Genomic DNA, 21751 nt, shown 5'->3' on the forward strand with positions numbered 1-21751 from the left:
CTTGTGTGTGTAGAGGTCAGAGGTAAGCCTCAGGTGTTGTTCCTGAGTAGCATTTACCTTGTTTCTGAGATGGTGGTCTTTCACTGGTACTTGGGAAGATTGACTGGGAAGGGCTGGCCAGTTAGTACTAGAGATCTGCCTGTCTCTACTACCCCAGTACTGGGATTACAATCATGTGCTACCATGACAGGTTTTTATGTGGGTGGGAGATTGAACTCGAGTCTGCCGGCTTGCATCGCAAACACTTTAATAACTGAACCATCGCCCAAGCCCTTGATTTCCCTAATTTTAAATATTGTAATTTTCACAATCTATTGACACTATTCTCAATCTATTTATAAAAAATACTTGAATTGGGCCGGGCGGTGGTGGTGCACGCCTTTAATCCCAGCACTTGGGAGGCAGAGGCAGGCGGATCTCTGAGTTCGAGGCCAGCCTGGTCTACAAGAGCTAGTTCCAGGACAGGCTCTAGAAACTACAGGGAAACCCTGTCTCGAAAAACCAAAAAAAAAAGAAAGAAATAATGCATACATCACACAATACATGACGATCAGTAATAGCTGCCAGTATGAAAAAAAAAAAAAAAAAAAAAAAAGAAAAAAAAAAAAACTTGAATTGAAGAAATGTTTTTGTAGCATGGAAACATGTAAATGTTACATCTAACATTGTAACATGTTAATGGTTCCTGTTATTTGACCAGTAGCTTTCAAAATTCTCATTCTTGGATCTATGTTTTAGTTGCAACAGCTCCGTCATTCAAGTTCTTTAGATGGTTTCTCTTTTAAAGAGTTTGTATAAGTACTCCTTTTACAGGCTGAAGTAATTTAAACTTTTGATTAAGTTTAAAAATAGTACAAAGAATTTCCGCCCCCCCCCCCGCCATATAAAACTTAGAATTCTCCACATCCTCCAAAGCTGACCATTTTCTATAAACACATTCTTTTGTATAACTCACAGGCCAGAAATCAGTATCCTGACCTTTCCCATTACTATGACCTCAGCCCCAGGCTGAACCCAAGTTTGAATCCTTGGTGACATACTCTGGATTAGAAGGTAGCATTTCAGCGTTACACAACTTACTTAGTTATCAGGTCATTTTGAAACGAACAAACAGTACTTACTGTTAACTGCCATGACCTTGACTCTTATAAGGCTTACAGTCTTGGTATTTAGTGCAATGTTTTTCAATTTATCTTCTGATTTCATCCGGGTTATGCATTTCTTTGCAGAAATGTCAAAAAAGTTTAGCTATGCTAACTTGGATCACTTGGTCATGCCACTGGGTACCAGAATTTCCTATTTTAAAATTATATTTTCCCCTTGTAATTAATAAGTATTTTGATGGACTTATATGAAATGCTTCGTTTATTAATATATTTTGTTACATATACACACATACACACATATACATACACAAATTCCACATATATGGAATTTCCTTTAGGCTGTTTTTAGGCTGAAATTCTTCTACCTTAAGTATATATACAGTGTTGTGTAACCACAGTAACTATCCACTTTTAGAACTTTTCATTGCCCCCAAGAAATTCAGCTCCATTATACAGTGATTTTTCTCCTTGTCCTCCTCCTCTTACCAGCCGCTAGTGACTGTTAGTCTACTTTCTTCCTTGATGAACTTGCCTATTTTAAGCACCCAGTGTAAACAGAATCATACAGTATTTTACTCTTTGGATTCTGGCTTATATCACTTTGCATAATGGGTTCAAGGTTCTTTGTGCTGTAACATGTTTCAGAATGGCATTCCTTTTAATAGTATTCATTCGTTCATCTGTTGTTGGACATCTGGGTAGTTGTTTTCAGCTTTTAGCTACAGTGAATAGTATGAATAGTGATGTATAAATAGATACTTGTCTGACATTTCTTTAATGAATTTTTCTATTTGGAGTATTAACGTTCCCTGGTTGGATTAATTACTATCAATGTTTTAAAATAGTGATTCTTCTCCATCCATCCAATCCAGCCAGCCAGCCATCCATTTCACTGATTCCTATCTTATATACTGGGTTATAATTGGTTATTATCAGTATTTAGTTTAAATCATTTTATACTTAGCTAGGGTAAACAAGCTTCTTAAATTTGGTTCTCATGGTCTTTTAACACATTCTTGCCATGTTTTGGACATAGCTCTATTATGCATGATTTTGTAGGCTCATCAGGTATTTTTTCTGTCTCAGTTACAGAATCAGAAAAGCTCTTCAGAAGCCTTTGTTTTTAGAAAAAAAGGTATAACAGCTATATACTAGGTATGTCAATTGTTATTGGGATATCACTTCCTTCAGGACCTGCTCAGTGAACAATTACACTGTATTCATATATACATATATTTGTAAAGTAGTATGCGTATGTACATATATGTGCAAATATATATTGTTGTTTATACATATACACTTCCATTTTGTTTGTAAACCAACACACACAGAGTTCTCAGTGACAACTCTAATTTTAACTCAATACCTTAGGATTAGTTCATAAGATATAATTCTCTTCCTATATTAACAAACTGGCCTCTGTCCTTAGTTTGTTTTCCCTCCATGTTAACACATTTAACTGTTGTCTAAGGTGACCCTGTACACAAATGTAGATGGAACAGCGGGGCTGCATCCCGCCACCCGGCTAGCTTTATACCCGAAATAATTACACGGAAACTGTATTCTTTTAAACACTGTCTGGCCCATTAGTTTTAGCCTCTTATTGGCTAATTAACCCATATTTAATAATCCGTGTAGCACCATGAGGTGGGCACTTACCAGGAGAGATCTTAACCTGTATCCATCTCGGAGAGTAGAAGCATGGCGACTGTATATGGCGACTGTCTGAAGCGTCTCCCCTACTCTGTTTCCTTTCTCCCACAATTCTGTTCTGTCTACTCCGCCTACCTAATTTTCTGTTCTCTTAAAAGGCCAAGACAGTTTTTTATTAATCAATAAAAGTAACACACAGACACTCCTCCATCAAACGTTCTTATACTGTTGTGCTCCTACTCTAAGCTAAAGAGCTTCAGTTACTACGACTTCATCTTCTACCCAAAATGAGACAGAATTCATATATTGTAAATTTTACTTCAGTGAATATATAATGCAGTGGCTCTCAGTTTATTCATAAAATTACACCACCATCACGACAACTTGATTTTAGAATATTTTTATTACTTTAAAAGGAAACCATGGCTCATTTTTGCCCTGAAATTTAGAATATTAAAATTCCTGGTCTGTGCCATTCATTTTAGCCCTCTTGCTTAAAGAATGTCACATTTTTCCATACAATTAACTTTTTGGATTTCCATTCTAGATAGAGTGGCATTTTAATGGCTACTATAAGAATTATCTTTTCCATTGAGAGATGCTGAACAGAAAATAGTACCATCCATGGCCACCATCCCCCCCAACCCCCACCTTATACTACTCATTCCTTAGAAGATTTTTTTTAATCAATCAAAACTGAGCCAGGGAGCTCAAAATGATTCATTATAAATGTGATATGGAAATTTTTTATGATCTATTTACATGGCCATAAGTCAGTATTTTTCTGGCTTTAAGTTCAGATGCAAGCAAGTCTCACTTTGTAAGAAGTCATACACAGATCCTATGTAGTATTTTAGAATGATTTTTATATCTTTCTATTACAGCAAGCTTTAGTTATAGTGTCACATGGTTTGTCACCAGGATATAAAAGTTTTTTATAATTTATGATAATCTGTATTAAACATTTAAATACTTCAAATGCTAAGAAAGGTTTTGGTTTTTAACATTCAGTTTCAGATTTATCTTGATTTCCCTCCTAAGGTCAAAAACTGGATTAAACAAGGGATGCATGTATATTTTTGTATACTAGTACTAAAGTTCTGTCTGTGGAAAAAATCTAGATAAAATTATTATTGAATTTACGTCAGAGGATCTATTTTCCTTTCAATGGGCACCATAAATTTCTTTTCAACAGAACAGAAATAATTGGTAAATTATTTTTATACTGTAAACATGCATTTATGTACTAGTATTCTTCCAAATGACTGAAGCTTGTTGCTTATTGATTAAATAAAATGGTAAATTGTCCTCCTTCAGCTCACAAACAATCCCTTTTCTCTGCTATACATTAAACTAATTCTCAATTTTTATCATAGATACTTTCTTCATGAAAATGTGACACTATCTCTTCATTATAAGAAGATGGTTATTAGCAGTCTTGACTTATCATCCCTCCTCTACTTCTAGTACGTGTTAAACAAATAACCCTATAATCTCAGTGGCTTAATAAAACAGAGCAGATTGTTTCACTCGTTATGGGTGTAGGAAGCTCCGTTTTGTTGCTTTGAGACAGGGTCTCACTATACAGTCCAGGCTGACCTTGAACTCATGATTTTCCTGCCTCAGCCTCTTGAGTGCTGGAATCACTGCCATGTACTGACCCCCACATTCAGCCTACCTTACTTAAATCGTTATAACTTTATGAAGTAGGTATTATTACTATCACTTTACATACGATTAGATGGAGGCATATGGAGTATAATCAGTTAAAAGTTACACAAAGAGAAACTAGGATTAGAACTCAGACTCTGACTCCAAAATTAAGGCTTCCAATTACCATGATTTAGTGCCTTTCTGTAAGGAAATGGTGTAACTAATGAGTGTTGAAGTATGAAACGCTAAGGGTGTACTTAGTGAGAGAAAATTTGCCTATTGTGTCCAAGACCTTGTGTTTGATTTCTTGCACTGTAAAACAAGTAACCTAGTAGCAGGCATACTGTTTATAGTATTTTAATTTCAGTAACTATAACAACACACATATTCTATGGCCTGCTGACCTCGATTGCTATCTTGGTCAGAGACCACACTAGGCCTTTTATCTATAGAACCTACCCTCATGGCTACAAGTACTTTGTAAAGGAGTTTCTACGTAGTCACACCTTAAGCGTTACTGTGAACCTGGAATGGGAATGATTGGGGACTGAACCAGCTACCTAGGCCAGAGTGGGCCTGAGAAAGCAAGTTCCATGGAAGCAGGAGCGGATCCAGTCCAGGGACATTGGTGGACAAGGACTGAGCTGACGACCTGGGAATGATTGTTGCCTGGAAACTTTTTCCCAAATTGTACTATGTTTTATCTATTTTTTATTGCTTTTATTGAGCTATATATTCTCTGCACCCCTCTCTTCCTCCCCCAACCTTCTACCCTATTCCATGATTAACACACTCCCAATTTACTCAGGAGATCTTGTCTTTTTCTACTTCCCATGTAGACTAGATCCATGTATTTCTCTCTTAGTGTCCTCTTTGTTGTCTAAGTTCTCTGGAATTGTGATTTGTAGGCTGGTTTCTTTGCTTTATGTCTAAAAGCCACTTATGAGTGAGTACATATTTTATTTGTCTTTCTGGGTCTGGGTTACTTCACTCAATATGATGTTTTCTAGGTCCATCCATTTGCCTGAAAATTTCAAAATACCATCATTTTTTTCTGCTGTGTAGTACTCCATTGTGTAAATGTACCACATTTTCCTTATCCATTCTTCAGTCGAGGGGCATTTAGGTTGTTTCCAGGTTCTGACTATGACAAACAAAGCTGCTATGAACATAGCTGAGCACATGTCCTTGTGGTACGATTAAGCATCCTTTGGGTATATACCCAAAAGTGATATTACTGGGTCTTGAGGAAGGTTGTTTCCTAATTTTCTGAGAAATCGTCATACTGATATCCAAAGGGGCTGTACTAGTTTGCATTCCCACCAGCAATAGAGGAGTATTCCCTTTACCCCACATCATCTCCAGAATAAGCTGTCATCAGTGTTTTTGATCTTGGCCATTCTTACAGGTGTAAGATGAAATCTCAGAGTTGTTTTGATTTGCATTTCTCTGATGGCTAAGGATGTTGAGCATTTCCTTAAGTGTCTTTCAGCCATTTTAGATTCCTCTGTTGAGAGTTCTCTGTTTAGGCCTGTACCCCATTTTTCTATTGGATTATTTGTTCTATTGATGACCAATTTCTCGAGTTCTTTATATATTTTGGAGATCAGCCCCCTGTCTGATGTGGGGTTGGTGAAGATCTTTTCCCATTCTGTATGCTGTCATTTTGTCTTGTTGACCATGTCCTTTGCTTTATAGAAGCCTCTCAGTTTCAGAAGGTCCCATTTATTAATTGTTGCTCTCAGTGTTTGTGCTACTGGGTTTATATTTAGGACGTAGTCTCCTATACCAATGTGTTCAAGTGTACTGACCACTTTCTCTTCTATAAGATGCAGTGTGGTTGGTTTTATGTTGAAGTCTTTGATCCATTTGGACTTGAGTTTGGTGCATGGCAATAGACATGGATCTATTTTCATTCTTCTACATGTTGATATACAGTTATGCCAGCACAATTTGTTGAATATGTTTTCTTTTTCCCATTATATATTGTTTCGTCTTTGTCAAAAATCAGGTGTTTGTAGGTATGTGGATTGATATCTGAGTCTTCAATATGATTCCATTGGTCTTCCTGTCTGTTATTATGTCAATATCAGGCTGTTTTTCATTAATTTAACTCTGTAGTAGAGTTTGAAGTCAGAGATTGTGATGCCTCCAGAAGATCCTTTATTGTACAGGATTGTTTCGGCTATCCTGGGTTTTTTGCTTTTCCATATGAAGTTGAGTACTGTTCTTTCGAGGTCTGTGAAGAACTGTATTGGGATTTTGATGGTCATTGCACTGAATCTGTAGATTGCTTTTAGTAAGATTGTCATATATACTATGTTAATTCTACCTACCCAAGAGCATGGGAGATCTTTCTATTTTCTGGTGTCTTCTTCAATTTCTTTCTTCAAAGATTTAAATATACTGACAATGAACTAGCTGGCATTAGACTCTCCAAAGTCTGATCAATTTGAACGATATTTTCATTCTCATCTCTTAGCAGAACACTGCCTGTATGGACACCTTCACGGTTCCCCTCATATCTACACATGAGTGCAGGTGCCTGTGGAATCCTGAGGGCTTTGGCTTCCCTGGAATAGAGTGACAGATGGTTGGTAACTACCTGATGAGGGTACTGGGAACTGACCTAAGTCTTCTACAAGAGTAGTAAAGTGTTCTTAACTTCTGAGCCATCTCTCCAGCTCCCCCCTCCCCCAATTTCTTGATACACAAAAAGTAACAACAACAAAACAAAAATCTGTCAAAGTCTATAAATAAGACACTAGTAAAAGGGAAAAGGCAAGCTACACAGTGGCTAAAGACAACTGCAATTTGGCAGAACATATACTAAATTTGTAATGATTCAGAGATGAGCATGATACAATTTCAAGGATGACACACAAATTCAAGAAGCGTTCTATATTTTTTAAAAATGACATCAGAATTTTCAAAAACTGCAATTCATATAACCAACAGAAGCCTGTATCCAGAAAATAAATCCCTGCACCCCAAGTCAATGAAAAAAATCTAACAAAAGTTGAGAAACGGCTTCCACACACCTGCTATACCTACACTTCTCACTGCTTTTTCCACTAAATAAATGTAATTTAAAATTTATAACATTCTTCTATACCTGTATTTTAGCATCTTGTTAACAAAATTTTCAAAAAAAATGACACATAACAGTCACATGGCACTCACAGAATTGTTCATGTAAACAAAATCTGAAATCAACTATCAATAATGGAAAATGAAATAAGAGCAATAAAAACATCTTACAAAATATGAATAATACACACTAAAGGACTTCACTTATATAAGGGTAAAAAGGCAGTGAAACAAATAAAAGGTAAGAGCCTGGAGGAGGCATGAGGAAAGCGTCTGAACACAAGTGCACAGAACAGATAAGGTTCTGTATCTTGAGTCTGGTAGCACCTAATACATAGGAATGTGTTCACTTCGTAAGATTTTAGAACAGAGAATTACATTCAGACAGTTTTCTGTATTTATGTTGAATGTTAATAAAAAATCCACAAACAATGAATTAAGGACATAGGCATCGACTTTCAGAATGGAACAATTATTTTGAAGAAAGAAGTAAAACTTATGAAAAAGGAAGTAAATATTTCAAATTCAATATCTATCTAAATGTTCAAATGAAGTAGAGTAATTAAGTATTAACAAATTTAATACCATAAAAGTCTAGATCTTCCAAACCAAGAGGTGGTGGAGCATGCCTTTAATCCCAACACTCAGGAGGCAGAGGCAAGCAAATCTCTGTTTTAAAGACTTAGAGGAAATTATATACAAAATGTGTTAAAACAGATCATCAGGGGTGCTGGAAAATGACTCATTTGGTAGGAGGGCCTAAGTTTGGATGAGCTTTTGAGAGGCACATTTTCAGTTTATTCTGGATCTTACTATCTTACCTCTCCTGCCTTTGGGAAACTTGATATAAAAGATGATCCTCTCTCAAAAATTAAAGATAATATGTTTAGGTAAGTTTTATCCATTGGGTATAAAATACATTCAGTATTCTTGCAATAACAAATCACAGACAACTTTACCAACTCCTCTTCCCATACTTTTCTAATGATTATATTAAGCAGCTGATGTATATAAGAACTATTTTACAAATCAAAGGAGGTACTAAAAAGCATAGAGAAGAAATAAAATTGTCATGGGAGAGTGGGACTCATATCTGAAATTAATACTTCAATGAGTATGATGTTGAATAGTAGACTGAAGAAAAAGGAGCAGAGAAAATCATTTTCAGATAGAAATTCTGCTTAAATTTACAATTCAACTCAAATACCAAATCCTATAATAAAAACTGACTACATACAAAATATTTAATGTTTTAAAAATGATTATTTCTAATCAATACCACATTACTGATAGTGTTAACAGCATTAAATCTAATGTTTACTAAGGCACTACTAGCTGATTGATCAATCCCTATGTTCATAAAATATATTAAATCATTTAATCCTCATAATATCCTATTTTACAAGTAGAAAAATCTGCAAAGAGAAAGATCTTGCTTGCTCAGGGCTCAGTGTCAATAAAGCAACTGTTAATATTTTAAATACAGGCTGTCTGGTTCAAGAGCCCCCACCCCTTTTTTCCCCCAAGACAGGTTTTCTCTGTAGCTTTGGAGCCTGTCCTGAAACTAGCTCTTGTAAACCAGGCTGGGCTCAAACTCACTGAGATCCACTTGTCTCTGTCTCCAGAGTGCTGGGATTAAAGGCATGCGCCACCTCAGTCCAGGGAGCCCATGTTCCTAACAACTACATTATTATGTTAAAATATGAGATTTAAAAAAAAAACATGCAATTGGCAAGTATTTGGTTGTTTGAAACAGGGTCCTTTACAGCCCAGGTTGTCCTCAAAGTCCCGCCAAGCCTCCTGACTCAGCCTTCCAAGTGCTGGATAACAAGCATGCATCACCATACCTGTTCCTATGATTATTTATTTTTCTCTTTAACAGAATACACTGCAGTTATTTGATACTAGACAATATGGGAAAATACTTAAGACTTAAAAAAACCTTTTTTCTACTGAGAATTTCAGCAGTCCAACACTGTGTTAGGTGTTAGATATACACTTATGAAACATGGGCACCATTCCATAACCATGAGAGAAATGAAATGCAATTTAAATCACAGCAAATTAAATTCTGTGATAAATATAACACAAGCAAAGAAAATAAGCTGCTGTAAAAAAGCCAGTGAATATTTCAGAAGACATTTTATGAGCCTTTACTTTTAAAGGTACCAATTCTCTACTCAGCAGGTATACATCACCTGTAAAAGTACCTTCTGCTTCAAGTAGGCAATACCCAGGGAGAAAATAATGATTATTTTCCAAAGAGGCAAATACCTAATAGAAAATTATTTAAACCTCTAATCTTTATCCTAACATGATGGTTGCATACAAATAATGAAAAATTTTGTCTTTCATTTTTTTCTTAATTCTCAGCATTCTCTTAGCATGTGCTATGCCATTTACACAATTCATTCATTACAAACTAGTGATTTCTCATCGATTTAAATATGACATCTCTTTGTGGTCAACAACAGAACAAATAATCCAATAGAAAAATGGGGTACAGGCCTAACAGAGAACTCTCAACAGAGGAATCTAAAATGGCTGAAAGACACTTAAGGAAATGCTCAACATCCTTAGCCATCAGAGAAATGCAAATCAAAACAACTCTGAGATTTCATCTTACACCTGTAAGAATGGCCAAGATCAAAAACACTGGTGACAGCTTATTCTGGAGATGATGTGGGGTAAAGGGAATACTCCTCTATTGCTGGTGGGAATGCAAACTAGTACAGCCCCTTTGGATATCAGTATGACGATTTCTCAGAAAATTAGGAAACAACCTTCCTCAAGACCCAGTAATACCACTTTTGGGTATATACCCAAAGGATGCTTAATCGTACCACAAGGACATGTGCTCAGCTATGTTCATAGCAGCTTTGTTTGTCATAGTCAGAACCTGGAAACAACCTAAATGCCCCTCGACTGAAGAATGGATAAGGAAAATGTGGTACATTTACACAATGGAGTACTACACAGCAGAAAAAAATGATGGTATTTTGAAATTTTCAGGCAAATGGATGGACCTAGAAAACATCATATTGAGTGAAGTAACCCAGACCCAGAAAGACAAATAAAATATGTACTCACTCATAAGTGGCTTTTAGACATAAAGCAAAGAAACCAGCCTACAAATCACAATTCCAGAGAACTTAGACAACAAAGAGGACACTAAGAGAGAAATACATGGATCTAGTCTACATGGGAAGTAGAAAAAGACAAGATCTCCTGAGTAAGTTGGGAGCATGGGGATCTTGGGGGAGGGTTGAAGAGGGGAGGGGAAAAGCATGGAGGGGAGCAAAGAAAAATATAGAGCTCAATAAAAATCAATTAAAAAAAAGAGTTAGTTCCAGGACAGGCTCCAAAGTCACATAGAAACCCTGTCTCAAACAAACAAACAAATCTCCTTTTTAATGTATGACTAATAAGGTATGCTTACAGAATATATATGGTAACTGGGATAGAGGGAAATGTGTTTTTGGACTGTATGGTGTCTACTAAGCAATAAATCCTGCTTATGACACTAAACAAATCACTTACACACCCTAGGTCTTAGTTTACCCACTGTTAAGTAATTATCTAACACAGTTCTTCAAGCATCCTTTACTCTGATAGTTTAGTTATGGTGGTATTATAAATTATCTCCATGGCTTCAAAGGCAGAACCAAGTATACCATTTACTTACATATTCATACATTTTGTACATATGAAAATTTTAATTTGAGGAATTATAATCACACATTCAAGAGTCTTGGGATATCTAGATTGAAGAAATCAACTTATTAAGACAAATATTCTGGATTAACAGCTACATCCATCATAAAGTAGCTTTCCTTAGACTGTAGACTAAACATTGAAGGCTTATTCTTGCTTGATTCGGAATTTCCTTTCACATGTAGAACAACATAGAAAATACAAGTATAGAGATGCCAAATACAAATGAGCAAACCAATGTATGTTCTTATTTTAGGCACAAAAGTTCTATTCTTCTTGCTTAAAATGTATAGAAACAATGTCAATTACTCCCAAGAAGTTTAAGAGTAATACAATAAATCCCACAGACTTTCAGCATTGTTTATTGCACCATTTGTAAGCACTCTACAGTAGACTTTACACCAACTGGTGCTTAAGGTATGAAACATCCACCAACAGCTTTGCCATCATCTGGGAATTTGTTAAGAAATGCTAATATTCAATCTTCCTCAGACATACTGAATCAGAAATTCTAGGTGTGAGCCTAATTAATCTGCATTTGGGCAAGATCTAGGAATCGTGAAAATTCTTAGATTTAAGAACCACTGTTCTAACCTTTAGTTTACAACTGTTGCTTCTTTGAGACAGTTCCCTAAATTTGTAGGCAATCAGTAAAACAGGCAGACAAGAGCATCAGTCTTAACTGTTTTTTTTTTGTGTTTGTGTATCCCTTGTTTTGTTAGCACATTTTACATTAACAATTACAAAACCCATGGATTTGCTACTTGTTTTGTAGAAGCAGAAAAAATATCCCCTTCTTTCTATTTTCTAAAGTTCTGATAATTGAATTTATGAAATAGGCTAACAGTAGACAGGCCAATAGAAAAGGCGGGCAAATGTATTGAATGCATCCTAAGCAGCAAAGAAGTATCAAAATGCCCAGGAACATCAATTTGTTTATAGGTCCTCTTCACAGAGGAGAGATGATGTGGACAACTTAGGGACAGTAAATTATTTTTTTTAGAAGATAAACAGACTTTCAGAAGAATAAATGAAATCCTGTGACAAAGTTTAATTGACAGCTAGGCATGGTGTTAATCTTCAGTCTCCTTTGCTATGACAGTCACTCTTCCTGCTGGTGAGGTTCCCTGGGAGAAGACTACTAACAACTGTGTTCCTTTTGTCAGAGAGTCTATTTTTAGGCAGGTAATGCAACTTCAGAGAAAGTCTGTGCCCCTGCTGCTTCAGAGGAGGAAAAACAAGGTAGGATAGGAGGGAAGGAGGGCAGAAGGTCAGGCAGATCTCAGATCTAAGGCAGCTTTTGAAACCTTCCAATCAGTGGAGTCAGTATGACAACCCATTGTACTCTGGGGTAGCCTTCTGTAAGTCTCAGGTTTGTCTGTTGCATACTCATTAATTCATTTTGTTTACTGCTAATTTTTGATACTACCTTGAAATAATACTATATTCAAGTCTCAGGTTACATTCTCATCTCAAAAGAAAACTTATTTTTTAGGGGAGCTAAAAACATTATAAAAGAACAAATCGGTACAAAGCTTCTATACTATCAATCTGTCTAGGATTGTAAAAGAAAGGCCTACAAAGTATTTAAACAATCATTCTGGGGTCGCTGATTCTTTCTGGTGTTCTAAAGACCTTAACTCAAGTTTAGTTCTACCAACAAAGAAGTCATGCTTGAGGGAAACATGCATAGTCCCATTGCTAAGACTGCCCAGAGTCTTAGCACAGTCATTCGCAGGTCACAGCTACTCTGCTTCATGACCAGAACAACAGCTACATTAGATCAGTAATGTAATTAATATGGTGCTAAGGAGTCATTCTGACTTGTGAATCTAGAAAAGGAAAAGCCTCTTAAGGGGCTAGCAGTATAGCTGAGGGGTAGGTTTGCCTAGCTTGTGTGAGAACCTGTGTTAGAGCCCTCACTCAAAGGAGTGGAGCAAAAAGAGGAAGGGAAGGAGGGTAAACAAGAGATGAGAAGAGAGGGGAAGAAAAGAAGAAGAGTATTGAGTGGAAAGAGTGTCAAGGGGGCATTTAGGAAAAGCAGTAGAGAATTCAGCATTTATTTTATGCTATAACACCGAAGTTTACAAATAACTGTAAAGTACAATACGCCATTTGCTACAAAGTGCACCTCAACATAGGACAAAGAACCTATGCAGTGCTATTCAAAGAGCTTTTGTTGCTTTGGGAAACAAAGAAACTGATTTCTAATACAAAACTATTACTGACTTAACCAAGAACAGTCTAAGAATAAAATCCCCAAGGTTTTTCAATATTCAAAATGGATTCATAAAGTCAAATATACTTTACTTATCTGGATGTGGCCCAAGTTTTCTTCTACTGTTTTACTTAAATTTGTCCTAGCTGGCCTCAGAGATCTAGAATCCTGATATTTCAAATCAGACTATGATACCTCTTTAGAAGTAGAATCATTCTGTTCTCTCACTCCAAGTGGAGGAAATATGTACTCTTTACTTTTTTCCACAGTGGTTTAACATTAATTTTAAAGAGCAAGAATAAACAAAAGACCTAAAAACAAGTATCTCAAGGTTCTTTACTACTGTTCTGATCTGTATTTTCAGCTAGAGCTGTGAATGTTTCTGACACAATTCTATAGACTCACTTTAGGGAGAGTGTAAAGGGTGTTGCTAGGCAACTCACTGAAGTCTGAAAGAATTTAAGCACTGATAATGAGTCTGTCTCAGTTTGGCTCCCAAACAAGAACGGTTTTAGTGCAGCCCACATGTGTTTGCAGGCCATTCACAGGGAGCGGTCATCTATAAAGTGAGTGTCCAAAGAGTCAAACTCAGGTATCTAATTCAAGTTTAATGTTTCTAACATCTAAAGTGTTTCTGCAGCTATCCAGAATTCCAGCAGCAATTAGGCACATGTCACGCTTAAAAGGTACAGTACTAAATGAACAGTCTATACATATCTTTAACATTCCCATCTGTACATGGCCAAAACAACATGACTTCAATTATTTCAAATCACAAAAATAATCCTGAAATTTCATTTGCCAAAATTATTCTGCAATTTAACCTTGAAATGGTTCTTAATACTTACTCTCACCAATAACAAAACAAGACGTACAGTGAAACCCTATGCTCTTTTAGGAGAATAGATGCTAAGACACAAGAAACAACATGTTTTTATGAGAAGTACACATGCAAAGCACTGCTCTGCTCGGTGGGCCTGGCGCCAATCTCCCTTTTCCAAAGCAGACACTGCATGCATGCTTACCGGGGCAGTATGCATCCACGTCCAGTTTCTGAGCTGAAGTGAGAGTTGGGGAGCCAAGCTCGGACTCTGGAATTCGTGGGCTCTCAACAAACTTTGCCTTCCTCAGAGGGGCTAAGGACAAAAAGAGAAAGGAGGAAAGAGAGGAAAGTAGAAAAGAAGAGGGGTGAGAAAAAGGAAAGAGGAACAGAGGGAAAGGGAAAAGGAAAGAGAGAAACACAGAGGGGTCATGAGTAAGGGGAGCAGCAGGCAACAGATGGAAGCACTTAAATGAACGACACACTCTGTCAGACTCAGATCAGGTTACCCTAGGTTTTGTGCCAGAAAAAAAAATTAACTGCATTCCTCATACAGGAGATGGGTCATGTTTAAAAGTCACTGAAAATGGGAAAAGCTAAAATCTAATATCCAAAACTTTGAGCTAATTGTTCACTACCTTTGGTTACTTCCTCTCTTTATAAAGAAAGAATTTTCTTATCTTTGCTTTCTGTGTCATAAAATATTAACTAAGAAAAGCACTGAAAGAAATTTTAGGGTTTAATTACAACTACAATAAAAAGTTTAATTTATCCAGAAAGAATTACTCTGATACCCAGCCATGGTAAGTACTAAAAACATGATTAAATATTGATGTAGTTTAATAAGAAAATCAATTATTTAACTGCTCAGCCATTAATATAGGAGGTCAACAATGTTAGGATACTAAAATATGAAGTAGTTCATGTCAATTTGACACTGATGCTAAAGAGATATTACATATTTAATCATGAAACCTATAGAATAGGAATATTCCATAACCATAAAAATAATTTATTATATTAGTATATTCATAAACTTGAAGTTGTACTTACTGAAAATTCATATTCAAATTCCTTGTGACAGGGTCTTATATAGCCTAGACTAGCCCTGAAATCAGGATCCCAATAGCTTGGATTACAGGTGTGTACCACTTTGCCCATCTGGGCATATAAATATTATTTAGTGACTTTTGTGTATGTGTGGGTGTGTGGGGGATTAAGTGCATTATTGATTTACATTCAAATGCTCAGTAAAGCATCTTTTACAAAATCAGCTTAGTATCTTAAAAGTAATAATTAGATGAACTACTTTGATATTTTTCAAACTGAATTAAGTTATATTCCAGTAAGATAAAGTTGTTTAGCACAGCACTAGAAAGGATCAATTGGATGTAGAATTTACATGAATACATTACTAGCCACATAGCTACAGGTGTCTTAAGATGCGTGAATGTGTAGACTCACATCACTTTTCTTTAACAGTTTCTTCATGTGCTTCAAAATCCTTCTCCATTACTGATCCCCCAAGGGATCCAAAGTTAATCCTAAAAGATGCTATAAAAAAGTTGCTGTAAAAAGTTCTGGTCATTAAGATGACTAAAATTCTCCTTTATTATTTTCGGAGGCCAAAAACTATCAATTATGAAAGAATGAAAGATGTTTTTTAACAGACAACAAAAATCACAATTTAAATCTTAGTGTATGTACATAAACTAGAATTATATGCTAAAACCACAACATACAGCCTGTCATTGTCTCCATGGGAATATGTCAGACACTAATACTGTTAATAGTATGGTTCTTAACCAAAAGTAAGTTTTGGAAAAGCAAAATTTTCTCCTCTTCTATGAGTGCAATATTTAAGCCTGTTTTTGTTAAATCATTGTCAGAAATGAAAATCTTGCAAGTTATATATATGTGATTAGTAAGAAACACCCAAATCTCATTATATCCCCACCAACTGATTAAAAAAAATTTGATTTAGCATTTCTTTCTGAAGAAAAATTAATGTGTGCATATGTACATATGTGGGTGGGTTTGCCTGTGTAAGTGGCACCGGCCAAAAAAGGGTACTGGATCTGTTTCTTTAAGGTTACAGGCATTTGTGGGATGATGCCTGTCACATCAATGTCTGGCTCTCATGGTTACAGAAGAAACTCTTAACTGGTGAGCCATGTCTTCGGCCAATGATTTTATTCTTCAAGCTCTTCAGTCCTTCTTTAGGATTTTATTAATTCACAGTCCTAGCCTTAGAATAATCATTACACCTGCTGAGTTCTGACAAAGACAGTACTAGTCCCCCATTAAGGGACTTTATATGTATAAAAAAGTCTGAAAATATGTTTTTGAGTAATGGACAGGAACCAGTACCTTAGGGTAGAGATGTGAGAAAGGAATTGAGGACAACAGGAGAACTTGAGGGAGGAATGAAGCATGTTTGAGATGGAGTCAAGGGGAAAGACCACGGTCTTAGAAAATACAGAAAAACGCAAAGAGCTGAAGACTACAAAAGAGATGCAGACAATGATATAAGCCAGAATTTGCATTGGTTGTGGAAGAGGAAAAAAATGAAACCTATTTCTAAAATACGTACTTTTTTTTTTTTTTTTTTGGTTTTTCGAGACAGGGTTTCCCTGTAGTTTCTAGAGCCTGTCCTGGAACTAGCTCTTGTAGACCAGGCTGGCCTCGAACTCAGAGATCCGCCTGCCTCTGACTCCTGAGTGCTGGGATTAAAGGCGTGCGCCACCACCGCCTGGCCTAAAATACGTACTTTTACAGCAAGCAGAGTTATCAGATCTGTGCAGCCCAATGCCATTCTGACTTGTTTTCCTTTTCAGGGAACTGAAATTGAGGCTATCTTTAAAGTTCACAATGGATATTTTATTTGTTTTCCTTTGTACCTTTACTCAGTAGATATTTAATTAATTCTACTATCTACCTTCATCATTACTTCATTTGTCTAATAAGGGGGTTAAATTATTGGTTTGACTGAGTCAAGGTCTTATTCTGTAGCTCTGGTTGACCTAGAGCTCACCATTTGGATTAGGCTGACCTTAAACTTGCAGTGATCCTTCTGCCTCTGTCATCAGAGCTCTGGGACGGCAAGTGTGTGGTGCTTTGCCTGGCTAAAGTATTATATAAGATAATGGTGATCAGATCCAAGTAATTAATAGCTACTGCTATCTGTAAGCTAGCAAAACAAAGAATGCATAATCACAGAAAAGACAGGATGCTCAACAGTCATAACACCACCATATAAAAAACAAAAACCCGACAAGTCAAAGATAGCGCATGATATTGTCCTTGAAAATCTGCACTTACATAGATTTCTTTGCAAAAAAGAAAAAATGCTACCAAACATCATTATAATTCATAAGAGGGCTGTACATCAAAAGTGTTTACTTGATCAAAAACAAAACAAGTGAAAACCGATTTGATTGGATAGGATTGGATAGGTAAAAATAAACAAAAAGCCAAAACAGGTATTTTGTTGTGATGTAAGAGATGACAGGAAACCGTTATTTAAGAAGTATTTTGAGCCAACACTGGGAACTTGATCTTATGTTACTAAGAAATCTAAGTCTAAGGATGTAGGTTGAAGAAAAATACTTATGGATTTAAGAAATATAATCATTTGAAAGGTAAAGGTCATATTTCTAGCAAAAATATTTAGCATGGTGCTAAATATGATAACAGCTCACCTACAATTTACTGAGACATGGGCTGGTGAAGGCTACAGTTATGGAAATAAACAAGATTTCAAGACACAGCATGCAGAGGCAGAATAAAACAGTAGCAGAATAATGAAAAGATTGACGGTGAAGGATTTGAAAACAGAAGCTTAAACCAGATTTCCACCCTCTGCTTTTCCCAGCACTAAAATCCTGCATACACAATGCCCTTCAGTCATTCTGAGTTCACAACAGTATCTACATCCTGGATGAGTTGCCAAGATTACATTAATTGAATGAGTATAAAGTTAAGAATAACACACTTCTAAAGCATCTTCAGAAAATTAAGAAAGAAGTTGAGACAGAAACAACTGACCTATAAAAACAGGCTATTTCTAGTATATGTGGCTAAAATGACAGTGCAGACGAAATGAATATTGATACCACACTTAAAAGTCTTGCCAAGTAAATGTTCAAGTAAAAATGGTTTTCCATTCCTTTGTCATTTTTGCTGTACTGTAGATCAAACCGAGAGCACTTTTACCACTGAACTACAGCCCTAGACCTTAAAGTTTAAAAACTAATATTTTCCACCATTACACCTATTAATAGCTTTCTTACAGAATTTATACAAATTTCTAAATCATACTCTGAGATTATTTGGTACTCCAAAGCAGAATGGAATGTAAGAAAACATTTTTTTTTAAAAAATTCAATCAGTTATGGTAGTGCACACCTATAATCCCAAAAACTGGAAGATAGAAGCAGAAAGAGCAAGAGTTTCAGGCCATCCTTGGCTACATAATAAAACTGAGGGCTAGACTGGGCTTTATGAGACCCTGCACCAAATATGAAAAAAGGGTATTTCAGTAGTATAAAAATACTTCAGCTACAAATTTTGTTTTAGGAAGAATAGTAGAAGTGTGTAGATCAGTGGTAGAATATTTCCCTAATAAGAAAGAATCCATGGGATTGAGCCCTAACATTGCAAGTCAAATAAGCAAACCAAAGGCCAGCAGGGAGGAATTAATTCTGTATGGAACTTACATATAGCTTCTTTCTTAGTGATATGAAACTTCTTTTAGTGGCTGATTCTAATTGCAGATGTATAGCTCTAAAAATGACTTCTGCTTTCAAAAAAGTTAGGCAACAAATATATGACAACTAAGACTTAGATAAGTACTTTATACATTATCTACATTTACCTAAATCCACTTGACCTTCATAAATTTCTTTCATAAAGAACACACTTAACCCTATTTTGAAAATGGGACATCGGAATCACAAGACTTCTTATGAAGGGCCAGAGTAATTAAATGATAGAAAACAATATACATGTATTTTTATTTCAAATATTATTTCATTGGTAATACTGCTCCCCAATATTATGAGACTACTTTGACGTGAGATAATTTTTAATTAATCCAAAAAATAAAGTGAGTATTATGGAAGTACACAGCATGGCAGACATCACTGATGCTTATCAGAGTCCTGTCTCTATTCAGTTCTAAGAATATAACTTTCAATTCCTATGCAATTTAAGAACTATGTGACTACTTTGGCCAATAAACAACAATGGCACAACTTCTGCATAAGTTTACAGTCTGCCTGCCTCATCCTTGCTAACAAAAATCATAAAGCAAATCTCAAGCTGAGATGGTAAAGGTAGAAGACTACTAGTTATCACCAGATTCAGGTTCAATTGTCCTAGAGATCCGTCCAAGCTTGCTGGATAAATCAGAAATAGACATTTGTTGCATGAAATCACAAAGCCTTTTTTTTTCTTTTTTCTTTTTAGCTTGTTTATCAAGACAGGATTTCTTAGTAGCTTTGGAGCCTGTCCTGGTATATGTTCTGTAGACCGGGCTGGCCTCAAACTCAGAGATCCGCTTGCTTCTGCTTCCCGAGTGTTGGGATTATAGGCATGTACACCACCACCTGGCATCACAAAGATTTTTTAAGGCTGTTATGGTATTAGGCCTATTATAATACAACTAACTGTCACATAATTCTTGTTTTAATTACCTGTCAATCATTTTATGCAAAGGAGAACATTTTAAAGTAGCACTAATACCAACTAATCCTCATTTTTAACCAAGAGGAACAATTTAGCTTTTAAAGCTGCTTTAAAATTTATGAATCTGTCAAGTTATCTTCTAGTTATGGTACACAATGTTTTTCTAGGTTTTTTTTTTAAATATTTATTTATTATATATACAATATTCTGTCTGTGTGTATGTCTGCAGGCCAGAAGAGGGCACCAAACCCCATTACAGATGGTTGTGAGCCACCATGTGGTTGCTGGGAATTGAACTCAGGACCTTTGGAAGAGCAGGCAATGCTCTTAACCTCTGAGCCATCTCTCCAGCCCCAATTTTCTAGTTTGATTATAGAGTATTATTTTCTTATAATGAAATTTTATTTTATTCTGCTTTACATATATATATGTGTATATATGTATGTCTGTGTAAATGCATGCTGTGTGTGTGTATGTGCACATGCGCATGGACCCTTGGAGGCCGGCTGGAGTTGCACACAGTTAAGAGCTGTCTAACATGGGTACTAAAATGGAGCTCAGCTCCTCTGAAGACTAGCAAATTATTTTATACACTGAGTCATCTCTCTAGTCACTCATATTTTTTTTTTTTTTTTTTTTTTGGTTTTTGTTCGAGACAGGGTTTCTCTGCAGCTTTTTTTTTTTTTAGAGCCTTTCCTGGAACTAGCTCTTGTAGACCAGGCTGGCCTCGAACTCACAGAGATCCGCCTGCCTATGCCTCCCGAGTGCTGGGATCAAAGGCGTGCGCCACCACCGCCCAGCTAGTCACTCATATTTTTAAAAATAAAATAACCTATATAAGGGCTGGCGAGATGGCTCAGTGATTAAGATCTTACTGATCTTACTGATCTTTCTGAGGACCTGAGTTGGGTTTTCCACACCATATGATAGCTCATAATCATCTATAACTCTAACTCTAGGGGTCAGAAACCTTCTTTTGGCCTCTGTGGGCACCAGGTATGCATGCAGTGTACAGATACACATTAAGACAAATACTTATTTACATAAAATAAGATCAAATTCAACTTTAAAAAATTACCTATGAGCACAAAATTCCAGAAAATGTTATGAACAAGTCTGGTTGAAGCAAGTATAGCAAAATCTTGTGAAGATGCTAGGCCAAATGAACAAAACTGACAAATAGTTTATCATACCAAACTGTACCTCAACAGGGAAACTCAATTTAATTCTCCACTTTATACTCATTCTCTGTTGGGTTATTGTGGTGGTTTTAATGAAAATGGCTCCCATAGGCACATAGGATGTGGAATTAATTTAAAGGATTAGGACATGTAGCTTTGCTGGAATAGGTGTGGTCTAGGAGGAAATGTGTCACTAAGGGTGAGATCTGGCGTTTTAGAAGATCATTCAAGGCCCAGTGGCTCACTCTCTCTTCTGGCTGCCTGCTGATTCAGGTGTAGAACTCTTGGCTACTTCTCCAGGACCAGGTCTGCCTGCATGGTGCCATTATGATAATGGATTAACCTTGATCTGTAAGCTAGCCCCAGAGAAATGCTTTTCTTTATAAAAGTTGCTTTGGTCATGGTGCCTCTTCACAGTAATAGAACTTGACTAAGACAGTTGTAAACAAAACATTTACCAGCAACTGAATTTAAACTGGTACTCCATGTCATCCCCCCCCTCCAAAAAGTGACTTGAAATCTGGGTATGCAGCTCTTGGTAGTGACTTTCTAGTATGCACAAAGCTCTGGTTTGATTCAGGATGCCAGAAACAGTAACAAAAAGCAAAACAAAACAAAACAAAAAAAC

At 36.2% G+C, this 21751-nt stretch overlaps 1 protein-coding gene and 1 pseudogene across 1 annotated transcript in view; one reads left to right on the top strand and one right to left on the bottom strand.

The window, feature by feature from the left end:
* Window positions 1-21751, bottom strand: part of Tanc2 (tetratricopeptide repeat, ankyrin repeat and coiled-coil containing 2) — a 306319-nt gene that overhangs the window by 141800 nt on the left and 142768 nt on the right. Inside the window, exon 5 of the mRNA XM_042055015.1 lies at window positions 14460-14570. Coding sequence (XP_041910949.1) covers window positions 14460-14570 — 111 coding nt within the window. The remainder of the gene's footprint in view (window positions 1-14459; window positions 14571-21751) is intronic.
* On the top strand, window positions 7222-7321 carry LOC119813800 (annotated as a pseudogene).

The sequence above is a fragment of the Arvicola amphibius genome, chromosome 4 (genome assembly GCF_903992535.2).
Source record: "Arvicola amphibius chromosome 4, mArvAmp1.2, whole genome shotgun sequence".
Classification (NCBI taxonomy): Eukaryota; Metazoa; Chordata; class Mammalia; order Rodentia; family Cricetidae; genus Arvicola; species Arvicola amphibius.